The sequence below is a fragment of the Mus pahari genome, chromosome X (genome assembly GCF_900095145.1).
Source record: "Mus pahari chromosome X, PAHARI_EIJ_v1.1, whole genome shotgun sequence".
NCBI classification, from domain to species: domain Eukaryota; kingdom Metazoa; phylum Chordata; class Mammalia; order Rodentia; family Muridae; genus Mus; species Mus pahari.
The window spans coordinates 33772282-33797187 of NC_034613.1; the positions used below are offsets into that span (position 1 = coordinate 33772282).

Here is a 24906-nt window from a genome sequence, read left to right on the forward strand (position 1 = left end):
TATAGAATTTAGCATTATAATACATAGCAACTTTATATGACGCAGCACAAGGCAAGGCCTGGGCCAAGTAGTGGGAGTGGGTGGGTAGGGGAGCAGAGGTGTGGGGAGGGGTATAGGAAACTTTCGGGATAGCATTTGAAATGTAAATAAAGAAAATAATAATAATTAAAAAAAAGATGCTCAGATTTATTAAGCCAGCCCTCCTAGGTTCAAATCCTGAAACCTGCAAAATGGGAATTACTAAAACCCCCACCTGATGAGACGTTATGCATAGTGAATAAGTTAATGTATGGTGATATACTTGGTAAGGCCCCCTCAAATGCTATCGTCATTTTGGTTTATGTTAATATTACACTACTAATAGAGTAATTTATAAATGGAAAATTGCAATATCACTGCATGCCAGTTCTTTCTTACAATCTCATTCTTCTCACCTGAACTTGATTGTATCCTTTAATCTGAACACCTTTTACTCTAACTTGTTCATATTTAAGTATTTTCCTGTTGATTACTTGTCTGGGTAATCTTGTAACACATATTTAAAAAATCATAGCAATTTATTAATGCTTATGCATAGGTTAAGTCACATGTGAAATAATACTTTCATCCTAGTTATTTTGGTAAGGCTATTTCAAGACCAAGAACAGTAGCATTTATGATTTGAAGACTCCAAGAAAACCTTCATTCCAAAACACAACACCATCTATCATTCTTGGTGCCTGAAATTTTCTATCTCCAAATTATTTCTTGGAGTTGTGGTCAGAAATACTGAAGACTACAGATACTTCTTTAAAGTGGATTAATATACCTCTAAAGACTATAGATACATGTTTAAAGTGGATTACTATACCTCTAAACAGCTCCCTATATAGCTTTACACAAAAGAATATCTCCACCAAACCTTTTAAGAATGAAGTCAAAATGGAGAGGAACAAGAACTCCAACTTTACAGCTGATGGCTTTGTCAGGCATTTCTGAAAATAGAAGTGTTTGCTACTACACTTTTTGGCTTACTCTTCAATTCTCCATTATTTGTTAGCTTCAGCCTCTGCGTTTTAGCAAAAATTTTCATCCCTTTGAGATTTTAGATCAAATGTGAATTTAAAAATCATTTGCACTTAAAACTCATACTCTGAGGACATGAATTCTATCCCTAGCACCCATGAAAGAAAATCCAGGCACAGTAGTGTGCACTTAGAATTTTACAGCTAGGGTAATGGAGACAAGAAGTTCCCTTCTGCTGGCCATAAGCCCAACCAAATTGGCGAGCTCTGGGTCTCAGTAAGAGACTCCATTTCAAAAAAAGGGTAGATGACTTCTGAAAATAACACCAGAGAGTAACTCTGTTTCCACATACACAAGCACACACACACACACACACACACACACACACACACACACACACACACACAAAACCTGTACCCTTTTCAGTTGTCTTTAAACAGAGGAAAAATTACCTGTGATGGTATTAATATTTGCTTCTTTCTGCTTGTTAATATATAATCATTCTTTTTGACTCTTTTGAGTTTGGTTTCAAACACTTTTTCAATTATTTATTTTTAAAAGAAGATAGAGTCGGTTGTAGTTCCAGGATTTTGCTACTCACTCTATGAAATGTTATAAAGGACTCTGGGATTCAGTACTAGGGTAAGTCTCATTATGACATAGTTATCCACGGACACAGCAAGGCACAATATGTTTGTAGCTGTTAAAGCAGTTTGCTTTTGGTGAATGTCCAATTCTTTGACAATTCCCTCTGTTGTTTTCTGTACTCTAATTCCTCTATTGTCCAGGGAAATATATTTATGGGGACAGATTGATACAGCAGATGAGAAGATACATTGATTGGATGCAGAAGTATTTTACTTGTGATTCAGACACAACTCAAGTTAGGGGAAATAGATTAAAAAAAATAAATGAAATTTCAGGATATTAATGTGATTTATTTCACTTAGCGGTACCTGTGAAGGATGGCAGATATAACAGATCTCTGGCCTGGCTGGGCTGCACATGATATTATGTTTCCTAACATTTTGTTTCTCTCACCTTGACTTTGTGTGAGTGGGGAAGGAAGAAATCCCCAGTGATCACTGGAGGAAACTAATTCTTGTTTTCTTTTCTTTTTAGAAAAAAAATAAAAAGATGCATTTTTTCCTGATTTTCTTTCCCTCTAGAAATCTGAGGTAATGATATGTAGATTTTTGGAAGAGGAGATGTCCATCAACTTACCAAATGGCCCTTTAGATGAAGCTGTCCCTTTGTGCCTGGACAATTAGTGTTTTATGACCCGTTGCTCAAGCACATTTACAAATCACTAGAGTAGCTTTTTAGAGGTGTCCCAGTGCTCACAGCATGGCAAGGGGTTCCTACATCCTTGCTCTCCTGTATCCTGACTATGTGAACCTCTGCCCATGCTCTGGAGCAGAAGTGTCAGCAGAAGAAACAAATGATTCAGTCATGGCACCTTGGAATTGGAGAGCATCAGGGACCCCTGTTTTTTTTTTTTTTACAGGTATACTTACAAATGGCTCACTGTATATTTAGTCAGAAAATGAGAACATTGTCATCAGCTGTTTGCTTGAAAACCTGCCAGGGTTAAGTGGAAGGTTATCATCTTGGAACTAAGAATATCAATGGGCAAAGAACAATTGCTTTGTCCAACTTGATCTACACCTGTCTTTTGGGAACTCCTCCATCCAGGGACGCTAAAGCAGCAATGTACCAAATCCTGTGAATGGGGAGGGCAGGTAAAGATTAACCAGTTAAACAGCCTCTCTTCTCCTTTTATCTCCTTCAAGCTTTCTTTGCCTGGAGGCCAGCCAATTGTCCTGAACCACCCACACTTGCCAGTACATTAGAGTCGATTATTTGTCTCTTTTTGTCAGCATTGAAATGAGGAGTCAGGCTCTGCCAAGGTGCTTGTACTGAGTGGGGCAATGATTTATAGATTAATTATTTTAAGGAAAAAGGCAGCACAGCTTGCTGCACTAGAAACAGTGCCATACCAGGGGGAATACCTGCATCTCAGCTCTGGCTCTGAGCTGTAATAGCTGTTTGACTTTGGGCAAATCAGTTGACCTCTCTGAGCCTTGGTGTCTTTCTCTGTAAATTGGGAATAACAATTGATGGCTGTGGTGATCAAATAAAATTCTGGCAGTAAGAGCATTTTGTTAACCCCGAGGCACTAAATCTATGTAAAAGACTGTTATTAGATTTCTAGGGACCTGCACAGTCATAGCACCTGGCCAATAAGGAGCCCAGTTCTTCATTTCCAAGACCTCAGGGAGTACATTTGAAGTTCCATAGAGGATAAAGGCCTGGAGTTTGTTGCAATGTGGGTCAGCTTATAATTAGCACTTGCTAAACCCATTCGTTTTCAGTACTAAACTGCTCCTCAGTGTTTTATGGCTACTAGCTTTTCAAAAGTAAGAAAATTTTGGGCTATAAGGTATTGATTATAGGTGACAATTTCTATTATCTGAATCTGGAGGGAAGAATACAAAGTGAGCCATCCTAGAATGTCCTAGAGTCACTTAGTAGTAGTGAATGGGTTACCCCAAAGAATGAAAAATCTCCAAGGATATTCTCTATTTGATTAGGTTCATAATATTTTATTAAGTCCGTAAGCTGGGGGAGGAAGTAAAAGATCAGCTTTTCTGTGATCAGTCATTAGGATGATAAGCTTTTTGTAGAGAATTCTTTCTTTTCTTAGCACAGAAATGCCTTTAATCCTAGTACTCAGGCTATGGCAGGAAAACCATCAGTTTGAGCATCGCCTGGGATACCGAAAGGGACCCTGTCTCAAAAGCAACCCCAAACCCCAAAGCACTGCAACAAAATGGCTTTTAAAAACAAGTTAGAAAACTGGGTATCAGGGTCAGATCATTTGACTTTCCCATTCAAACTTCTATGCAGCAACTATGTTTCTTGAAGACTTCAGACATAAATGCTGACTTTCATACACATCTAGAGCTTTGCATATTTGACTGGGATTTACTTCTTAATTCAGGGACCTATCTGGCAAATGTTCTATTACAGACCAACCAATAGAACTGAAACATGCAAATTGACTTGTTCAACTAGACAACTACAGTAGCTGTTATTTACGTGCCATCAAGAGAGCTGGTTAAAAAGTAAGCACACTTGTAGATGAATTTTTTTTTTTGCATCAAGACATATGACTGGCTGGTTTACTGCTTCTCTCTGCAGCCTGATGGTTGGTTGGTGGTTGTATTTCTACAGCATTCAATTCCCCAGAGTTCTTTCATGGCCGAGTGAGAAGACTGTAAAGCACTTTCTTTTCTTTCTTTCTTTCTTTCTTTCTTTCTTTCTTTCTTTCTTTCTTTCTTTCTTTCTTTCTTTTCTTGGTTTTTTGAGACAGGGTTTCTCTGTGTAGCTCTGGCTGTCCTGGAACTCACTCTGTAGACCAGGCTGGCCATGAACTCAGAAATCCACCTGCCTCTGCCTCCCAAGTGCTGGGATTAAAGGTGTGTGCCACCACGCCCGGCATAAAGCATTTTCTGTATCCTGGGTGTGATGCAGATGTTCTGAGGCCCGGCCTCAATCATGAGTACTTCCAGCAGACTGGCTGTTGTTCTGATGCTAGTCAAGTTGCCAATACACAAGGAAGGATAGGTGGAGAGGGTGCTGTGGTGTTTGCAAGCTTCCTGCACTGCAGGGCAGTGCTTTCTGACAGAGGGCTCTGCTTAACTGTAGGGAGCTGTTTTTGGATAAAGACTTGAGAACTCCCAAAAGCTTTCAGTTCTGTCAGACAAGCTCGTCTGAGCACTCCATCCCAGTCTCTGTCCGGTTCTTTGCTCCCATGGCTCTACAGTGGATGTAGGGCAATGGGACCGCCCACTGACTTTGTCCTCTCATGTTGCCTTTGTCTAAATGGTGCCTTATCTCTTACACCATTTTCTCTCCACCCAAAAGTGGGAATGTGAGTCAATGTGGGGAATCTAATAAGCATCTCCAAGGCAGGCTGTGATGGGTACTCAAGGGCTCCTTGACTAAAGATATTTCTCCAACCCTAGACTTTCTTGGTGCCTGAAATTGCTATGATTAGAGCACTTTAGCTGGCTAATGACAAAGAAAGCTCCTATTAGAATGCACACTTAAGGATACTGAACCATTATCAGCCATTAGCTCTCTCTCAGATTCGTGTATCATAGAAGCTAGTCAGTCACCTGGAAAAGCTTTGGAGAAGTGAGCCTTCCGTTGAGGAAGGCTCTTTACTTTCCAAGGGAACCCAATGAACTTTTGTCCTTTGCTAAAAAGGGAAGGGCTTACTCACCCTCAGTCTTCTCTCAAAAGCTGAAACATTGCCTTTGTTTTGCTCCTTTCTCTGTCTCCACTCAATGAGGTTTGCATTGTGCTCTCCAGGCAATGATATGTTGCATTTGCCCAGAGTGGGGTTGACAGCCCCTGCCAGGATGTGGGGCTCCGAGCTGAGGTTGATCTCCATCCCACTGGCAAAGGTGACACGTAGTGAACCGTCTGGACTCACCCGATAAGTACTTTGAGTATTTTCTGTAGACAGATGAGCAGAGGAGAGGGGAGGGAGGAGAAAGGAGAAGAGGAGGAGGGGGCTGGTAAAGTTGAGCTCCAAGAGTCACATTTAAGGCTGAGCAGATGGGGCATGGGGGCCTAATTGCACTCTAAGCTAGAACCCCACTTTCACATATGCATTCTTTACCCATTTGGGTCCTGTTATTTTCACAGCTGGGATATATCTTACGAACAGGATAAAACATTGCTGTGTCACACTGTAGGGTTCTCTCTCTCTCTCTCTCTCTCTCTCTCTCTCTCTCTCTCTCTCTCTCTTGTTGTTGGTTAAAAGCATACCCCCCACAGACTTCCTCTCTGACTTGCTGAATGTGATATCTTAGTTTGATATGCTGGGAGCTCGAATGAGAAGAGTATGAAACTCAACTCAGCATCCTGCCACCTGTGGACGGCATCCTAGCCACTGCAGAGGACATCGTAGCCACTGGAAAGTTGGTTTTACTCATTTTGGAGTGAGTTGCCCCACACCCTAGCAACAGAGTGAATCCTGATGTCTAGACAGTGAAAAACTATTTCTTCGTCCACTCCCTCTATAGCTTCTAACACATTTCCTTGGAGATTGTATTTTTTTCTTCAATTCTTTTTCCCCTCCTCTCTTTGTGGTTTTAATTCTCTCATAGCACTGTATCCTTCCCTGGTGCATTGTCTAATTTGTCCTTTGTATTCACCCATGTCAGATCTGATCTGGAAAGCTAGGCTCAGATGGGGCACAGACTCTATTATTGCCCTCCAATGTAGGAAACCCTAAAAGAGCTTTACAAATGGCTGGGTGTTGGGAAATGACTTGATGGGAGATCAGACTTGGCAGAATTTAACCTCATTACTTCCACAGAGATTGGGGCCCAGAGTGGATATGTGAACTTGTGAAACGTCTGAATTTGACTGTGTTCCAGCTGGAAAAGGGAAAGGAGAACCCATCTTCTCAATCTGAGGGGAATTTAGTTCCTTAATAGGGAGCATACGTTTGACCAGACACCTGAAAGCAGGTGGAGTTCTGAAGATCATTTACCTTGTTTTAAAATGTAGATAGTACTGGTTGCTGTCAAGTTGGTCGACATGAGGACATTTTCGCGGTTGGAAGTGTCTAGTGCCACTTTTGTCAGCTTCTCCAGGTCACTGTGAAAGCTGCTGACCTCTCCAGTAGGAAAAGTTGCATTGGTCAGATGTCCCTCAGGGTCATACCTGAGGAACAGAACAAACGTCAACTCTGAAGCCTCTTGGCATTAACAACTGGCCGATGCAAGGTAAAAATCATTTGGAAGCTAATACAGTTTTACTTTGAGTGATAACAAATATTATTAACCTTGTTCAATAAGAAGAAAAAGGTCAGAGGGATGATTAATCAAAAGAAGGTAGTTTTTGAAGCTTCTGAATTCCCGATGACTTCCTTGAGCTGTGCTGTTTTACAGAAAAAATATATATCTGGTAATGAATCACCAGGACGGGAAACCTGATTTATGAATCATGTCCTGCTGCGTGCAATGTTCCAGGGAGGCCTCTGCAATTTGGGTCGATCTCAGTACCGGCTATGAATTATGAAAACCAGCAGAGGGTGCTGTTGTCAAAGACAAAGGAGCGACGAAAGGGCCTTCAAAAGCCCAAGCAGGCCAATAAACTGACTTTGCATTGTGATGGGAAAAATTATCATTTGCTGCTGTTTAAGTTGCCAAATTTGAAATGAATGAATCATTCTTCCAACAAAATGAACAAGCACAGAGGATAATGGAAACATATTCATTAAAACATTCTGGAGGCCCTTGATCTTGGTCTCACTTAAATTCTTTTTATCTTTCTGGAGTACAGTGTATAAATGTTTTGTAATTTGCCTCTATGAGGAAGACACACAAAAATAATAATTACCTGGGATAATAGGCATTAACCCATATCTGGAAATATAGTCTAGTGGGTTTACTTTTTGTAAAAAAAAAAAAAAAATCAAAATTATTGGCACTCTCACTGTCCTCCAAATGGAAACTGCCTCCCTGAAGGCTTCTGATGTAGCTGGTCTTTTATTGCCAATGGAACCATGAAAAATAAACAGTTCATTAAAAGTAAAGACACACACTTGGAAACCCATTACTGTTTCCTTTTCAAGTTGCAAATTGCAAAATATTTAAGCGCTTTTATTTGCTTTTAAAATGTTAAACAATTATATCCTTTTTTTACCCCAAGTGAACAGTACATAGCAAAGACACAGCAGTGAGTCCGGCTCTCTCCCAGTTGCCTTTCTGTGAATCTGGAGGAGTAGCTCAGAGCCATTCCATCAGGTTTGGAGGACCTCAGCCCTAAGTAGCTGCTGAAATTTTAAAATCTAGACCAACTTTTGGCTAAGCCATGTTTTAGAAGAGGGAGCTGCACTTGAGGTTATACACAATGCTGCTCCAAGTTCAATTTCTTAGGTGTATATTGTGTCTATGTGCACACATAGATTATCAGTTAAAACAGTTGTGTGTGTGCGCACAGACAATCAGATAAATTGGTCATCTGACATCACAGGCATGCCAACTGTTATGTTGCTTAATTGGGTTTTCTTTTGTTGTTGTTGTTGTTTTTTGTTTGCTTGTTTTTCTTTAATTGGGCTTCACTCAAAATGTTCGGTGTGCTGTTACTGTGCAGGAAAGGACTCACTGTCAATACTGCTATTTGTGCCTGTGGTTAATGGCAAAATCCTTCCTTTGCCCAACCTGTTTGCTCACAGCCTGCTCTGGGGGCTCTGCACCTGTAAGCAGCAAGCCTCCGTTGAGAAAACAGCATAGAAAGGCTGTGCATTAGTACTAGTATTAGTGTTAGTGTTAGTGGTGGTGGTGGTGGGGGGGGCGAGGAGGTGTAGATGCAGGTATAGGTAAAGCCCCAGCCTTTGTCTGCCAGGTGGTGCTTCCAGAGGACAAAAACAATGTCCAGCTTTTATTATCAAAAGCAATCAACCTGCTACTCCCTGTAGGAAAAGTTTCCAACTTGCAGATAGAGGGCAGCTGCTCCAAGCTTTCCTCAGTAGAGAGTGTGCCAGTCTAGCAGCTTGGATTGTGCAGCAGTTCCTTCCTGATCCCCATTCAGCCTGAGCAACTCTGCCCCATTGCTTTCCTTTTCCTGGATTCTAAGGGCTTGCCACAAATCTTAACCAATGCCACCGTTCTTCATTCCGGCAGGACATCAGTCCTGAAATGTTGTAGGGAAAGGTGTTTGTCAGCTGACTTTACATCTGGGAGGCAGCTACTATTTTTTTCCCTTCCCAGGCATAAAGACCTGTGTCGTACGTATGTTATTTGCTCTATTGGAATTGAATCGGGAGCAAGAGCTCTATACCTGAGCTCTACCCCAGCCCTCTCCTTGAGTTTGAACAACATTCCATAGGAAAGAGTTCAGTGGTTGTGTCCCTTTGTGAGAGAAACACAAGTTCAGATGCCTTTGTGAGTCATCAACACACATACATGTCTGAGTCCACAGTTCTGATGAGCCACAGTAAAAGCTCGGAGACAAATTTGGTTTGCTAACCAATCTAGTTACTATCTGTTAACACTAAGTCATATACTTTTTGCCTGCGATGCATTTTCCTGCTTATTCTCAACATCACAAGCACAGCCCTGACCCTGCTTTCCAAGTCTACAGAAGTGCACTGGGAAGGGGAAGCTATTTCTGGATAATACTCGAGGTACTCAGGTAGATGTAGGTGGGAGGGTGCTGATTGGTTCTTTTCTCATGAGGGAGGCAGTGGTTTAGGGAATAAAGTACCCTTTTTAATAGGCTTGTCTAGTCTCTCAGTGACTAGAAAGTCATCTTGCCTCATTTCTTCTCTGTATCTGGGCAGACATTCTTATTACAAAGTGTATGTAGCTTGATCATGGAACTCCAGCCCTCAACATTCTTACACAGCCACATTCTGCTCATCCCAGTCAAAAGGAGTTACATTTGGTAGTGTTTGTAGTGTGGTGTCTCTCATGTGCTCAATCATTTATATGGCTCTGGATCAAAACAGAAGAGGCCCACCTCTCTTCTGTGGGGTCATTACCAAAGGAAGAGCTACAGGCAGATGTAAACATCAGTGGGTAATTCCCTCAAGTTTGGAAAGATTGCTCAAAGTGGACAAGAAAGAAAGAGAGCCTTTGATTTCTCAGGGTTTGCTTGAGTCCCTCCCTCCCAAACTCCCATCACTGGGGAATGCATCTTTCCAGGCTGAATGTCAAAGAAACAAGTTTAATCAAAATTCTCTCATGTTGTGTTTTTCCCTTTGGAGCTTGCATCCTTTGGTGCAGAGAGTACAAGCCAATATGCTTCAACTGATCCCCTCAGGTCACATCATGGGAACAGTCCCCTCCTTTCTCCAGCTACTATAGAGAGCTCACTTAACTAGGAACAAAAATTCTGCCGAGGGAATGCACCACTAGACAATGGGTATTGCCTTCCTAGTCATTAGTAGTGGGTTTGGTAAGAAGAGATTTATCATCATATTGTTCACTTCTAGACTGATTTTTCAGTGTTCTTACAGGGAGGGATCACAGTAGTATTGAAACTTTCCCTTTAGTTCAGCACTATGATAGACTGTTGGTATAGCATATGTGTGTATGTGTATATTCATGCTCACATATATGTGCTCTGGTAGGGTATGTAAAGAAAATGCATCTTTTAAAATAAATAAATAAATAAATAAATAAACAATTAAAATTGATATGTATGGGTGGTTTCCCAGCATGTATGTCTGTGCATCGAACGAATGCGTAGTGTCCATGGAAACCAGAAGATGGTATCCTTGGAACTGGAGGGACAGGCAGTTTTGAGCCTATCATTGCTGGAAACTGAACCTGGATCCTCTAGAAGAGCAGCCAGTGCTCTTAACCGCTGAGCCATCTCTTCAGCTTCTAGAATTCATTATCCTTGAGGGGGATATACTTTAGTTGGGGGAAGTTATATTTATACATTATTAAAAATATATTTGGTCTAATCTTTTCTCATAAAGGATAGTGCGATCTTTCCCCTGAGGAGCATTTAAGCCAGTTCTAAACTGCACTGAATAGAAGCTGGAAGCTCCTCTACCTTTGCTTACAAGAAAATACTCAGATTAATAAATGTGTGATTCATTATTTATATTTTTAAAAGGAAGGACAAAGAAGTCAGACCTCTATAATTCCTCAGGTCAAAACTGACCAATCTAATAAGCATTCTTTAGGAAATAGTAGATCCCATCTTTCCCACCAGCAATAGCATTTTGATTTTTATTATGCACTTCCAAGTCCACAATGCCCTTCTGTTCTCATTTGACTTTCATTCGGGTAATAGAGTCATGTGAATTCAGTGTTTCATGAAACCCACAGGCTCTAGTAGGGCAGATGAGACCTGCACCAAAAATCCTTCTAGTCCCAGGATATGGCTAGTAAAGGAAGAACCGTAGAAGTCCGATAAAGGCAGAAGTCAGTTCCTGCTGGGCTGAGTGTAAGAGAGGGAGGAAGATCATGAAGTGGTAATGTTTCAATCCTGGAAGGTGTGCAGACACCAGGGAGGGAAAGAAGGCATTTCAAATAAAGCTGGAGCAGGAACGCCAGCACAGGCTTATGTGGGATGTCCTTTGAGAAAATGCTGTTTGAGAACAAGGTTCCTGTAGGAAGGAAGTGGAGAGAATGCTGGAGAAGTGAGCACAGTGGGGGTTGGTATACCAGGCTCTCGAGGTAAATATGAAGTTATGTAGAGGCAAAGAAGGTAACATAGAGTCATGGAAAGATGTTTTTTTTTTTTTTTTGTTGGGGGGGGAGATAGGGAAACCTATCTGTTTTGATGACAGTGAATTATGTATGGGGAGACTGAGAACAGTGGAGATTTTGAGGAGGATACAGTCTCATCTCCTATAAGGGAAGATGATGAACTCTTGTTTTTATCAAATGTATTGTGATCACATGTCCTTGCGACCTGCCTCCTACACTGAACTGTAAGTCCACATCTTTTGACCACTCAGTCATCTTTGCCTTCTCAGAGCGTGGCAAAGAGTAGATTCTCACTGCATCTACTCATTTGGTAGATGAGTAGTCATTGGACGTTGCCAGTGAAAACAGAAAGGAGTGTTCAATCTGAGCAACAGTGGGGTTAGAGAGCAGACAGAACTGTCTCCAGTAGTGTTGGGAGGGTTGCCAGTCAGTTTGTGTCAGCTTGGCATAAGCTATAGTTATCTGGGAAGGGGAATCGCAACTGAGAACATTCTTCCATTAGTTTGGCCTGTCAGCAAGCCTGTGGTGCACCCTTGTGATTGATGGCTGATGTGGGAGAGGCCAGTTCATTGTGGATAGTGCCATCCCTGGGTGCTATCTGAAGTCAGGCTGAATAGAGCATGGGAGCAGGCCAGTAAGCACCATGGTCTCTGCTTCAACTTCTGCCTCCAGGTTCCTGCGCTGAGTTCCTGCCCTGACTTCCCTCGATGATAGATAGAAACTTCAAGGTAAACGTAAGCCTTTGCACCTCAAGTTTCTTTTATTTGGTGATTCAGCTCAGGAAGAGACAGCAGAGTAGGACAAGAAGACTGACTCAGTTTACATAGATGTCCTGTAAAAATGGCCTTCCTTGGAGCTTCTGAAACTTTCTCTGCCTCGCTGTGCTCTCAATCTTTATTTTGCTTCTCTACGAGCACCAGTGCAATTCTGTTTGCGTCATTCTTGAGTCATACCAAGAATTGAAATACAGAGAGGTATTTGAACAAAGATGTTGAGTCTATCTTTAGATGCCTGAAAGAACAGTCCGTATTTTTATATTCTTGTTTACACGGATAGCTGTTTTGCTTTTGTTTTTGATAGAGTCTCATGTAGCTAAGGCTGGATTAGAACCTTTTAGGTAACTGAGATGGTGGTTTGATGGGGTTAAAAACAGAATACTTGACCCTACACATTTTTATGTAAGCACTCCACCAACTAAGTTATAGCCTCAGTCCTACTTTTACTAAATTGTAGTCATTTACTTGCCTGGAGGTAAGGGCTGCACCTTATAGCACCCTAGTTTCTTTTAGATCCCATGACTGTGGAAGACACTAGAATCTTGCATATGTTTGGTTTATGAGCCTTGGCAGTGAATGGATGAGCCTCTCTCCAGCCCAATTTCAAATGTTTGGAGGGGTAACTATTGAGTGAAACTTTCTGCATGAAGATATGGCTTATGTGCCCTGTCCCATTATAATCTTATCTGGGCGAGAGGGTAATCCCTCATTAGCCACCCATGACAAGACTATGCATTTAAACAATACTCTAGAAAGTATTGAGAAATATTGTGAAAGCTTTTCTCACTTGTCACTAGGTGGTTTTTTTTGTGACTTCCTACAAAGGGCAAGAGGGACTGAGGAACTGTTACTTGGCTCAGCCTGACAGCAGACACAACTGATTCTCTTGCCTCAGCCTGGGGCTTTTTCTATTTAATGAAGAAGAAGTTTTTTTGTTTTTTGTTTTTTTGTTGTTTTGTTTTGTTTTTGGCCAGGAAAATTCGAGAAAATAAGCGAAAGCATCATGCTTACTCTTTCAGTTTCCAGGGTGAGGAGGAGTCGCCATTTATGTGAGGGGCAGTCTTTCCCTTGGATCTCCACTGTGATTGGGTCAATTACAATTAGGGGTCCATGAGCTTGTCAGGACAGAATGCATTTCTCCTTGTTCTAGTATTAAGCTTATGTTGACAGTTCTCATTGTTAGCCATTTCTCTGTGGACAGCTTCTTATCCCTGCCCCACATCCACCACCCCCCCCACACTCTGACACTTAGGATGCTTGGTGGCAGTGACGCTTCAAGTACTAATACTTGGGGTGTGTAATTTTGATCTTGGTCCAAATCAAACAGTTATGAAAATCAATGATCTATTTAAACAATATCCCATCATACAATAAAAGCCTCTATACTCCTGCTGCACAAGAGACTGTTTTAGGTTCCGTTTGCATTACCCACTGTTCAGGGTCGTCTGTGTCAGTTTTTCTCTCAATAGCTGCAGATAATCAAAAGCTGAACAGATTACTCTCATGGGTCTTTCTACACAGCAGGTCTCCATCTTGACAAACTTTGCTTCGCTCTCATCTCATCTCACAACAATTCTGATTTTAACTTGGAAAACAATTTGTCCCCTTTAGCCAGAAAAAGAAGCCACTCTCTTACTTTACAGAAATACTTGAGGTTTTAGGAGAGCCTTTCAGCTTCTCTCAGGGTTAGCCTTCTTCTGACCCTGATGGAGATAGTAGCTCCAATTCTGTGTTCTCAAACTTCAGATGGACAAGGACAGTTTTTTTGGGAATATCCAGGACTGGGTTAAAGGATGTAAGTGAGACAAGCCACATGCAGAAGGTAGGCTATTTATGCATATTATTAGGGCGAGAAAGTCATGCATTCTTAAGTGGCCAGGACCTAGGAACTGTGGTTTACTAGGGCCTGCTGTTCAGCCCGAGAGCAAATTGTTTCAAAAGGAAGAGGTATCTTCTCTCATGTAATTTGTTCTTGACCAGTTCAGCATACTTCTTGCTGCAGCTAGGAGGTAGGGGAAAGAATAGCCTTCCTCTTTTATCTAATGATGTTCTCATATTTACTTCCTGTTCTAGCTCTCCACATTCTGCGTCATCACTCTTGTAGTCTCAAATATTCACCCTTTTATGGAATTCATTGTGGTAGTTGTAGAACAGAAAGAATAAGTCTGATTCTAGATCTAGCCAACAAGCAATCTGAGAGGGCAAGTTACTTCCTTATTCTGGGACTCTCTTGTTTATGACTTCTAACTTTTCTTTGTGGCCATAAAATTCCAAGGGCACTCCCCCGTGGATGCTTGTGTTTCTTATTCCTTAGAGTCTCAATATTGGTTATGTCACAATGATGTTTGTAGCTCCCACTTTACTGATTGCCAGCTGAGTCCTGGTGACAGGTCTCAGGATGCTGCTTACCACATTGTCTCTGCTTCAAGGTGACAACAGCAGAAAAGCTGGTATACAAATTGATCTTTCAGTAACACTCTCTTTTCTACTGGGCATCATAAATTTTTATTTCTATAATGTACCTTTTCCATTAGCAAGCAAACCTATTTCACTAAAATCTTTTATAAGTTTAAGGGTAGCCTGGCCTACATAGTGAGTTTCAGGCAGCAAAGGCTATATAGTAAGACCCTGTCTCAAACCAAATCCCAAATCAAACAAAAAAATGAACAACAAAACTCCCTTCTCCATTTCTCTTCCCTGACACCAGTTCTAATTTTTCTACCCCTTATAGCAAAGCTCCTCAAAGTAATTCTTTATCTACTGTGTCCAATCTTTCTCCTCCTATTTTCTTTTTTAATTATTATTGAGAGATAATTCACATATCATAAAATTTAATGTTTTAAAGGGTACAAGTTACTAATGTTTCAGTACATTGGTCATGTTGTATAACCATCACCACCACTTCCAGGGCATTTCTATCATTCCCTAAACAAACCTTATTCATTATGCCTGCCTACACCCCTAGTTTATTCCTTTAATCAGCTCTTGGCAACTACTAATCTATTTTATATCTATATGGATCTGCCCTTTCTGGATATTTTCTGTAAATGTAATCATATGATCCTTTTCCTCTTGTGTTTAGCTTCTTTCACTCAATGCTTGTGAGGTTGATTTATGTTTTAGCATGTATCAAAACTTCATTTCTACTTTTGAGTTAATATTATCTCATGATATTGATAGATTGCATTATGCATGTCTCCTCGTCACTAGGAGGACACTTTCTGGTGATTATGAACAGTGGTGTCATGAATATTTGTACATTCATCCAGTCTTTCATTGACCTGTTCTATTCAGGTTTGAGTCCTGTACTGTGTTTTAGAATCTTCCTCCTTTTAGGTAAATACTGATCTTCACAGACAATGATCAATTCTTAGGACCGGCTTATTTATTAATATCTAACACACACATTTCTGGGGATGCTGGACATTGTCCCCAGGGTCTTGTATATGTGAGGCAGGTGACCTACCATTGAGCTCTATACTCAGTCCCCTTTTCCTTTATGAATCACCTGTTTTATATAGGGATGGATTATGAATACATCCCCCAATTTTTAAAGTTGAAATATTATAGCTGGGTTTTAAGTTTTATTTTTTTCAAATTTATGTGTATAGTTTTTTTTTTTTTTTATTCTGTATGTGTGTCGTGTACTTCTTGCATGCCTGATACAGAAGAGGGCATCAAATACTTGGGGACTGGAGTTACAGATGGTTGTGAGCTGTCATGCAGTGCTAGGAATTAAGCTCAGTTTCTTTGAAAGAGCAGCCAGTGAATTTGACTATTGAACCATCTGTCCAATGGCAAGAGATAGGGTCTTTAGGAGATGATTAGGTTATAACGGTTTTGCCCCCATAATGAGATCTGTGAATGGTAGGGAAATAGACTCTTTCCCTCCCTTCTTCTGCCATATGAAGACGCAGAGTAAGAGGTGCCATCCTGCAATCAGAGAGTACCTCATACCACATATTGATTCTGCTGGCACTTTAATCTTAGACTTTCTAGCCCCTGGCAAGATGTCTTAGTGGGTAAAAGCATTTGCTACCCAGACTCTGTGGCCTGAGTTTGAGCCTTAGAACCCATGTAAAGGTGGAAAGGGAGCACCAACTCCACAGAGTTGTCTTTTGACACACATCATATGTGTGCACCCCCTACCCCCAGAGTGAATTCCTATTGTTTATAAATAATCTGGTCTAATGCAGTTTGTTTAAGAGCATAAATGGGCTGGTGGCTTTCAGGACATGCTGCTTCTCTAGCTCATTGGCCCTCTTTTCTCAGTCTCTTTTGACATTTTTTCTTAAGCAAAAAACTATGAGATACTTCTGGATCATTATGTTGCTATCTTAGTCTATACTCACTTTTCTGGCAATCTCACCTGTTTCATGGACTTAAATACATTTTAACCTTTGGAGGATTTCAAATGTGGATTTCTCACTTCTCTTCAAACCCAGACTCATTTATTTAACTTTAAATGTTTAACTAATTGTTACAAATTGAATTTCTACTCTCTTACCTTATAAAGCGTCTTGTATAATATTTCTTTCTAAGAATAGAAATTCTATATTTTAGTGTTTAGGCCAAAACCTTTGAAGTTGTCTTTGACTAATTTTCCCCCCACAAATCCTACATCTACTTTGACAGTAAGTATTGATCATTCTTATTTTCAAAATGTATTCATAATTTTTTTCATCTTTTTATTAGTATAATATCTATCTATCTATCATCTATCTATCTATCTATCTATCTATCTATCTATCTATCTATCTATCATCTATCTATCCATCCATTTTTGTGTGCCATGGCAGAATATGGGAGGTCAGAGAACAATTTGTGGGAGTCAGTTCATTCCTTCCACCATATGTGTTCTTGGACTCAAGCTCCAGTTATCAGGCTTGCCATCTTACTAGCCCCAAATTATTAATGCATCTTATACCATATATATGTATGCATGTATTATTTATATAACATCACTTACTGTCCTCCAGCAAAATGTAAGGTTCATGAGTAAATGGGACTTTGTCTTTTTATTAGTGGTTATATCTGCACACATAATAGGCACATCCAGCCTGTGGCCTACAGGCTTTATACACTTCAGGATAGTTATGAGTGAAGGTCAATATAAATTCATTAACTAACTAACTAACTTAAAAGATTATGAAATTTTTGTGACTTTTTTGTAAGTTGACTTCATAGTTCTTGTGTGTGAACTTAAGCAGCTAGCATCATTGTGCCTCAGTGTCAAAGGTTAGACATGCCTGAAACATTTAGTAGTACTTAGCAAATACTCAAAAAAAAATATTAGTCAAAGGAATGAAAAGGAAACAGGTTACCTGGTTGATTTGAAAACTAGTTAACATAACCATTTGGCAGGACTGAATTTAACAGTCAGGTTTCAAAATAGCGGTTTTTTGTTTGTTTGTTTGTTTGTTTTTGTTTTTCTCGCCTCATTTGAACTGCTTTGTGATCTGGAGTGAGACTCATTTTCACTGACTTCAAAAGTGTCTCATTAGAAATTAATTTTCCTAAAGGAAGAATGTTTTAAAGTATGAACATATGTGTGAATCAGAACCAATCAATTATATTTGTGGCTTAGTTACTTATTTAGAAAACAGGGACACTAAGAGCCCCTATCCCATGTTGTAACAAAGAGAACCAAATAAAATAATGTATGATAATTACATAGCACAATATCTAGCAGCAATTAAATCCTTAGAGAGCAGTAGCTTTTGCTACTCTTATTAAGACATAAGAGAACAAAAAAAAAAAAAAAAAAAAAAGAAGCCCTGCAACAGAAACTACTGAATATATTTCTCCAAGTGAAATTGGAGTAGCGTTCAGGTCTTTTGTGTAAATGGCATTTCTTTGGGAAATGCTCCAAAATTTGAAGGACAATTGCTTTGTTCTTTTCCTCAGAAAGCTTTTGTGCCCTGGACACATTCTCTTCATATTCCATAAGGACACAAGAAGAGTCACACCTTAAACTCCTCACACTTAGTATGTCTACTTCTTCATGTTTAAAGGCTTTGACTTGACTGTTGTCCCGGGTTCTGAGTTCTGATTCTAGGGATTATCCTTACTTGGTACACTGTTAGCAACTTGGCACTTTCCTTTGGGTGTAAAGTGCTTCCTGGGGCTGATCAGTCGGGCTTGCTGAGTGGATTGACTTAGGAACAAGGTAAGGACAATGGTCTCTATTTCCATGCTGTGGGACCACCTACTAGCTTGCTGTCAGACATACTTCATGTTAGTTGCCAGTCAAATGCAGTTGTTCCAGAACTAGCCTGTGGTTGCCACTGCATGTTAGCTTCCACTAGTGTGGGAACACTGAGGAAGCTTGAGCTTGCACAAGAACACTTGGCTCCTCATCTCACAGAGGTGATCAAGGGCTCAGAGCTGCTGGGCAGCATTCGCTCCACAGATTTTTACATTCTCCTTTCAGGGTCCACTTCTTCCATTCTTACTTCACCCTTATCTCTCCCAGCAATGAATACTGAGTTGGCCTGGGCACAGACTTATTTATTCATCCATTGAACCCCACAGGGATTGGTAAATACTTGTTAAATCACACTGCTTCTTTACTGCTTCAGCAGTATCCTTTCGTTTTGTTATTTAGATGTAATTTTACCTTGTCTTCCCAGGGATGCTGTAAATTTGTTGAGTTCATGGACTTCTACCTCATTCCTGTCCCCTGCAGTGTCACACTAGACTTTAAGCATTATGCTCTACAAACTGCTTAGGCAAAATGGGGCCCACCCTAGGAGCTGAGTAAAATTTTCTCCTTGACTACTTACTTTTTATTTTTTAACTGTGATTGTTAGGAGAAAATAGCATGCAACAAGCCACCAATTACTAAACCATGTTCTTACTGTAATTCTACTTCAAATAAAAACCTAACAAAGGCTTAGTTGGAAATTAGAAACTTACTCATAAACAGTTGTCCATCCATTTTCATTACTTTTTGTTGCCAGAAGTCCTGTGTTTCCTGGGTAGGTCATCAAGGCCAAATTATAGCCTTGGGCTGACACTCTTTTCAGGACTCCATTGCTACTTATGGTAAGCCAGTAGACTTGTCCACCAGGCACCACAAGCCACAGGGGCATCCCACCTGCATCCCGGCGTATATGCACTGAATTGCCATTGCTGCTAGTGATTGCACCCAAATCACCTTCAGCATTGTAGGTGAAGTTATAAACATAGTCCCTTGTTATCAAGTTCATGGTATGTAGGTGTGTTCCATTTACAGTGAACTGGTAGAGTTCTTGGTCAGCAGGAGAGGCAATCTCATATAGGTTCATGTCATTCAGGTGGGCTTGATTCTTGCTGATGGTACGAATTCGAACATTGCCAAGGTCTGCTACATAGAGGGTACCGTCAGGTGACACTGCTAAGGAAGAGGGAGCTTTCATCTTTGCATCTTTGGCATAGCCACCGTCACCTATGGGGAAAGACCTTGATATTAATAATTGGTATCAAAGAAACTTGAGGGGCATACCCTAGATGTAAAGCAACAAACATTTAAAAAAAATCTTTAAAAAAACACAATCAGCAAACCAGCATTCTTTGCAATCCCCCCCCTCTGATTATTTTGAAACCCATTACTCAAGATCGTAATTCTCAAGTCAGTACCCTTAAAGATAAACAGTAAGAGGTAATTATCTCAGTTACACCAATTTTGTGAATTCCTAAATCCTGTTGTTCAGAATCTATTGTATTGCAAGATACAAGAACAGCAAATAATGATAGCCATACAAAATTTGCCCGCAATTCCATGAGCCTTATTCCTGTTGCTGCTTGCAGGATCTGTTTTAAGATTTTCCAGCCCTACTATGCTTAGAGGTCATTTCCTCTGTTAATTCCCATTGTCCCAATAGTAACGTATACTGTCTATAAGTGTAACAATGACTCCAAATATCCAAGTTGGTAATTTAGATAAACATTAGATTTATCTTGAATGAAAGACACACATTACTAATATATTTATGTTTCACTGTTCAGAAAAATACTGAAAATACTGAACAAAGTCACATTGTCCAGTTTGCTGGATCTGGAGTCTTATGGCCCAATGAAACACAAAACTTATGAGGGCCATTCAGTCCTGGATGAGTAGCTTAATAGGTCTGCATGCAGCATGGCGGGATTTCCATTTGGCAGACGAATAGAAGAACTGTTGACATTTAGAGGTCTGTTTGATATCTGAAATAACTATTCCATATTTGGGGGAAAGGCTCTTCTTTTCCTCTCCTAGTTTAGTGAAAAGTAAAGGGCACTGTTGTTTATGGAATTTCAGAACTTTTAAAATCAAGTAATGTAAGAGACTGATGTTGTAAGTAAGAACTTATCATTGTGGAATTTAATTTTCTTGTGCATTCTCAAAGCAGTCTACTTGGGGTCCCTTCTAATGTCTAATAGAACATGTTTTTAAATGTGGAAATCAGTCACTTAGGGAAAGTATTTTTTCCATAGTAAAATCAGTAAATATGTTTTTATACCTATTTTCCTTTATCTAATGCAAAAATACTTACATGATATTAAATTTGTGTAATGTTAATTTTTTGAGAATTTGAAAAGTTATTATATCTGTTTACCCTAAGAACAGCAAAGTGACATGATGGCGAAACACACTTATCTTTGTAACAAGTAAGGCAGATGAATTGTGAACAGGTTTTATGGCTTTTCTGGGTCAGTAAGTCATCTGTCAGAGTTGACTCTCAATACATTGCTTTCTCCACTAGCCCACACAATTGTTGATATGAACTCCTTTTGTTTTCCTTTAGGCTTTTCTGATGCAGGTTTTGCTTTTGAAAAGAGAAAGGGGGAGCTGCTGAATTGCTAAAAAGGTCATACCTGAAAAACAGTCACAGTTGGGATCAATTTTACAGTCGCAGTCAGTGGGAGCGCCAGCGATGATGGAGATCTCCCCATTGGTGGTCACTTGCTGAATGCGGTTCACTTTCCTCTCGTCTGTTTCAGCGATGAAGAGCAGCCCGCTGTGGGAGACGCTGATGGCCCTAGCTGACTCCAGAGTGGAGTGAATTGCTACTTTGCTGACCAAGAAATGATCGATGCCGGGCACCTGGCAGTGAATGGGACGCCCTGCAATGATCCGCACACGCCTGTTCTCAGAAATTTGCAGCACAATGTTGTTATCCAGGACATACAATGAATTGTCCATGGGATTGACTGCAAGGTCTGTTGGCCACTCTAATCGCACCTACAAAAAGAACAGAGCACTCATCATCATGTTACCACATCTTTCCAGAGATGTTTTTACCTTAAAAATAATAAATAGCTTATTGTTTCTGTACTATTACTGATTTCAGCGACACTGATGCTGTCTGGCAATGAGGGATGGCTAGGTAATCACACAGCCTGGTAAGCATATTTATCATCTCTGCCATTCCCAATACAATATAAATTGTTTTCCACAGTCTCAGAAGTATCTTTTAGAGTAGTGGTTTTCACAGTGTGGTCTCTGGACCAACTACCATAGCATCACTTGGGAAATGATTAGAAATGCAAATTCGGAGCCTCCATCCTAGTATAACAATTCTGGTATCCATACTAGTATCATAGTCCCTAGGTATGGGGATCCAAGCATCTGTGTTTTTACAAATCTTCTAGATTCTGAAGACTGATGCTGTAGGGCTTCTGGATCACTACAAACAGCCCCCCACCACCTGACACAACCTGTTATTGTCTTGTATATACTTAGAAAAGCAAAGTCCTAAAGATTTGGGGACAATAGAGAGTGCTGGAGAAACCAGATTTTACTCAATCGATGGCCTTTTTGGACAGGGCCTGCCATTAACATGTGCTTAATATCCATCTTGTATATTATGCAGGTACGATCCTCTAGCTACTTATTCGGAGTCCTAGGCTGGTACATATTTCTCACTTAGCTGGATCTTGCTTACTCCTTTAGTCTTCTACCTTGGCAAAGAAACAGGTTGGCTTGTTATTTCCCTGAGTGTTTTCTTTGTGAACATTCCTTGGATTAAGCCTTGTGCTAGGCTTTAGGGAGTAAAACAAATGTTTCCATGACATAAACCTATGCCTTCAAATAACTCTTTGGTCTGGCAGAGCCCTTGGAAACACTGGTAGCAATTACTCTCCATGTTGTGAAAAGGAAGCAATAGAAATAGTATGAAAACCCTTCACATAGACATGGAGGCCGGATATTAGCAGAAGAGATGGTATGTAAAGTTAATATAGTTTCCGTATGTGGAAATAATTAGCGATGCCAATCAGAAGGTAGAGAGTGACTAGATGTTACTGAGTCAGTCTTGTCCTTTTAAAATTCATATCCTGTGGTCCTAACCTTCAATGTGACTGTGTTTTCACATAAGGCATTTAAAGCTTACATTTTGATAGTTGATATTGTAAGGCTGGATCCCTAATCTAAATCATAAGCATGATTATGATAATGGAGATGTTTGTATGTGAACATAGCAAGAAGATAGCCATCTGAATGTCGAAGAGATTGCTAAGGCAAAACGAACACCTGTGTCTTGGGTCTCTGATGTCCAATGATATGAGAAGATAATTTTTTTTTGTCATTGAAGACAACTAATTTTTGATATTTTGTTACAACATCTCTGGCATGCAAATCCACCAGCTGATGAAAGGAAGCACTCTGTTAGTTTTGTCCTTGTGACTAGGGGTAGCCACTGATGGGATTTAAGTAGGAGTGTGGCATAGGTCTATTTGGGTTTAAGATGGATCTTACTGGCTGCTGTTGTGACAATGTAGGAGGCAGAGGTGGTGTGTGTGTTTGTATGTGTGTGTGTGTGTGTGTGTGTGTGTGTGTGTGTGTATGTATGTAGTATTCCCTGTCTAAGTGCTGTGCTAGATGCTGGGAATACACAAACTAAACACGAGTCTACTATTGTTACTTTCTGGACATGAATTAGCTCAGTGCCTGCCCTGACATTCCCTGGCAGTGACTACCTATCTCTAGGTACTTCTTAGAGCACTGAGCTTCATGTAGCACTCCCTACATCACCGGCCATTACTGTCCGTTTCTCTCCTTTCAGGCTAGACAAAGGCAGAAAAAGCATCCTATTCAGGACTAAAATAGTGACAGTAATGTAACTATTCTTTTTAGCTTTGAGTGAAAGCCGGAGGAAGTCTTTGTTTTTCTCTATTGAATCTGAATGTTTGGGAAGCAGATGTGGGCTGTCATTGCTTTTTGAGGCCCTCTCCTTCCTCAGCTGGATGAGGCTTTATGGATATAGATTAACAAAGTAGAAAAAGGCCCCATCTGATATCTGAGATGAAAACTATTTTTTTTTTACTTGTGCCTGATAAGGGTGAGTAATTCTAGCTGTGAGAACAAAGGTATACCACATGGGGCCATTTACCCCAATATCTGAATGTCTCCTATTGTGTCCCCACAAGTCTGTGTACCCTCTACCTCCATCTCTACAAATGCTGGCCTTCTATGGTCAGTACCATATGCCTCTGGGCAGCTAGGAATTTGCGTGCTAATGGGGTATAAAGCTCTGCTTGTAGTAAGCATGTTCTACAGAGCCTTTCGGATGGAGGCTATTGGATAAACATTACACAACGGCATTAACAGCTCCCAGAACAGTTTGTGGTGATGTGTTCCTCAGCATGTCTGTCTGAAGCCTTTGCATGTCAGTGTGCTGCTTGAGAGAGACAGAGTGAGAACCTGCTGCCAGTGCTGCTGCTGCTGCTGCAGCAGAGGGTTGACCCTTCCTTTATCCTGTGCCCCCACCTTGGACCTCTATAGACACTATCAAACGTGCACAGAAGCTGTCTATGTGCTCTAGTCCTATGGAACACGGTCCCCCAGGAAATAAGTCAGGGCTGGCTGAGGAAGAGGAAATGAATTTATTTCAGTACAACACTCCTCTTTTGATGGAGTCTGAAGCCAGTGACCCAGAAAAACAAAGCTGGCTGAAATGACGTTCTAATTATCCCCACTCTGGGAGCCAAAGCCAGGCCAGAGGCCGAGGAATGGCACACACCTGGCAGAAGCTAGGGAAGGAACATATTTTAGACTGGGCTCTCAGCTATCAAGTCTGCCTCTGAGATAAAGGATGGTGGTGAGAAAACATGCTGTGAAATCCTCCAACTCTCTCAAGCCGATTTAAGCCGATACTATTGGTGTCATGTTTATTAGATTTAATATTGCCTCAAAAATACACCAGCCATTGTGTCTGTTTGTTTTCTTTCCCATCAAATGAGCTACCCTCTGGCAGTTTCCTGTGACTAAAGTGGCCTTTGTGCTTTTGAGACACTTTCTATGCCAACTACACAGAATCCCTTTAATTCCCATTTGATTCAGCAGAGCATCTTGTCTATGAGATCTGCTCAGATAAAAGCTGTGTGCCTACTTAGTAGTCAAGGGGCCAGTGTTTTGGAGGACGGACCTTTTCACTGCTTTTAGGTTGTCAGTTCCTTTTATGTTGTTCTCATGTTAAATACATCCCTTTCCAGGTAAGTCATCAAGGAGCTAGTGCTGTACACCCACACAATAGAAACACAGCATTTACTCTTAAGGCATTTCCACACTGCCCTCAACATATGGAGTGATGTTTTTGAGCTGATTCTGGCTGATGGAACTAGCATCTACTAGTTGTGGAGAGCTCCCAGAATGCTATGCTATTGAGATGGTTCTAAGGTTAACTTGTAGAAGCTGCTGCCACTTGTACAGTTCTTTCTTTCTTTCTTTCTTTCTTTCTTTCTTTCTTTCTTTCTTTCTTTCTTTCTTTCTTTCTTTCTTTCTTTCTTCTTTCTCTCTCTCTCTCTCTCTCTCTCTCTCTCTCTCTTTCTCTCCCTTCCTTCCTTTCTTTCTTTCTTTCTTTCTTTCTTTCTTTCTTTCTTTCTTTCTTTCTTCTTTCTCTCTCTCTCTC

The 24906-nt window shown here is 40.5% G+C and overlaps 1 protein-coding gene across 2 annotated transcripts in view; it reads right to left on the reverse strand.

Moving 5' to 3' along the window:
• Positions 1-24906, reverse strand: part of Tenm1 (teneurin transmembrane protein 1) — a 710827-nt gene that overhangs the window by 23319 nt on the left and 662602 nt on the right. For both annotated transcript variants that reach the window (XM_021188844.2, XM_021188842.2), the window contains 4 exons: positions 20873-21239; positions 18953-19463; positions 6578-6750; positions 5297-5532 (listed from right to left, as the gene is read on the reverse strand). In XM_021188844.2, the coding sequence (XP_021044503.1) occupies positions 5297-5532; positions 6578-6750; positions 18953-19463; positions 20873-21239 (1287 nt within the window). The remainder of the gene's footprint in view (positions 1-5296; positions 5533-6577; positions 6751-18952; positions 19464-20872; positions 21240-24906) is intronic.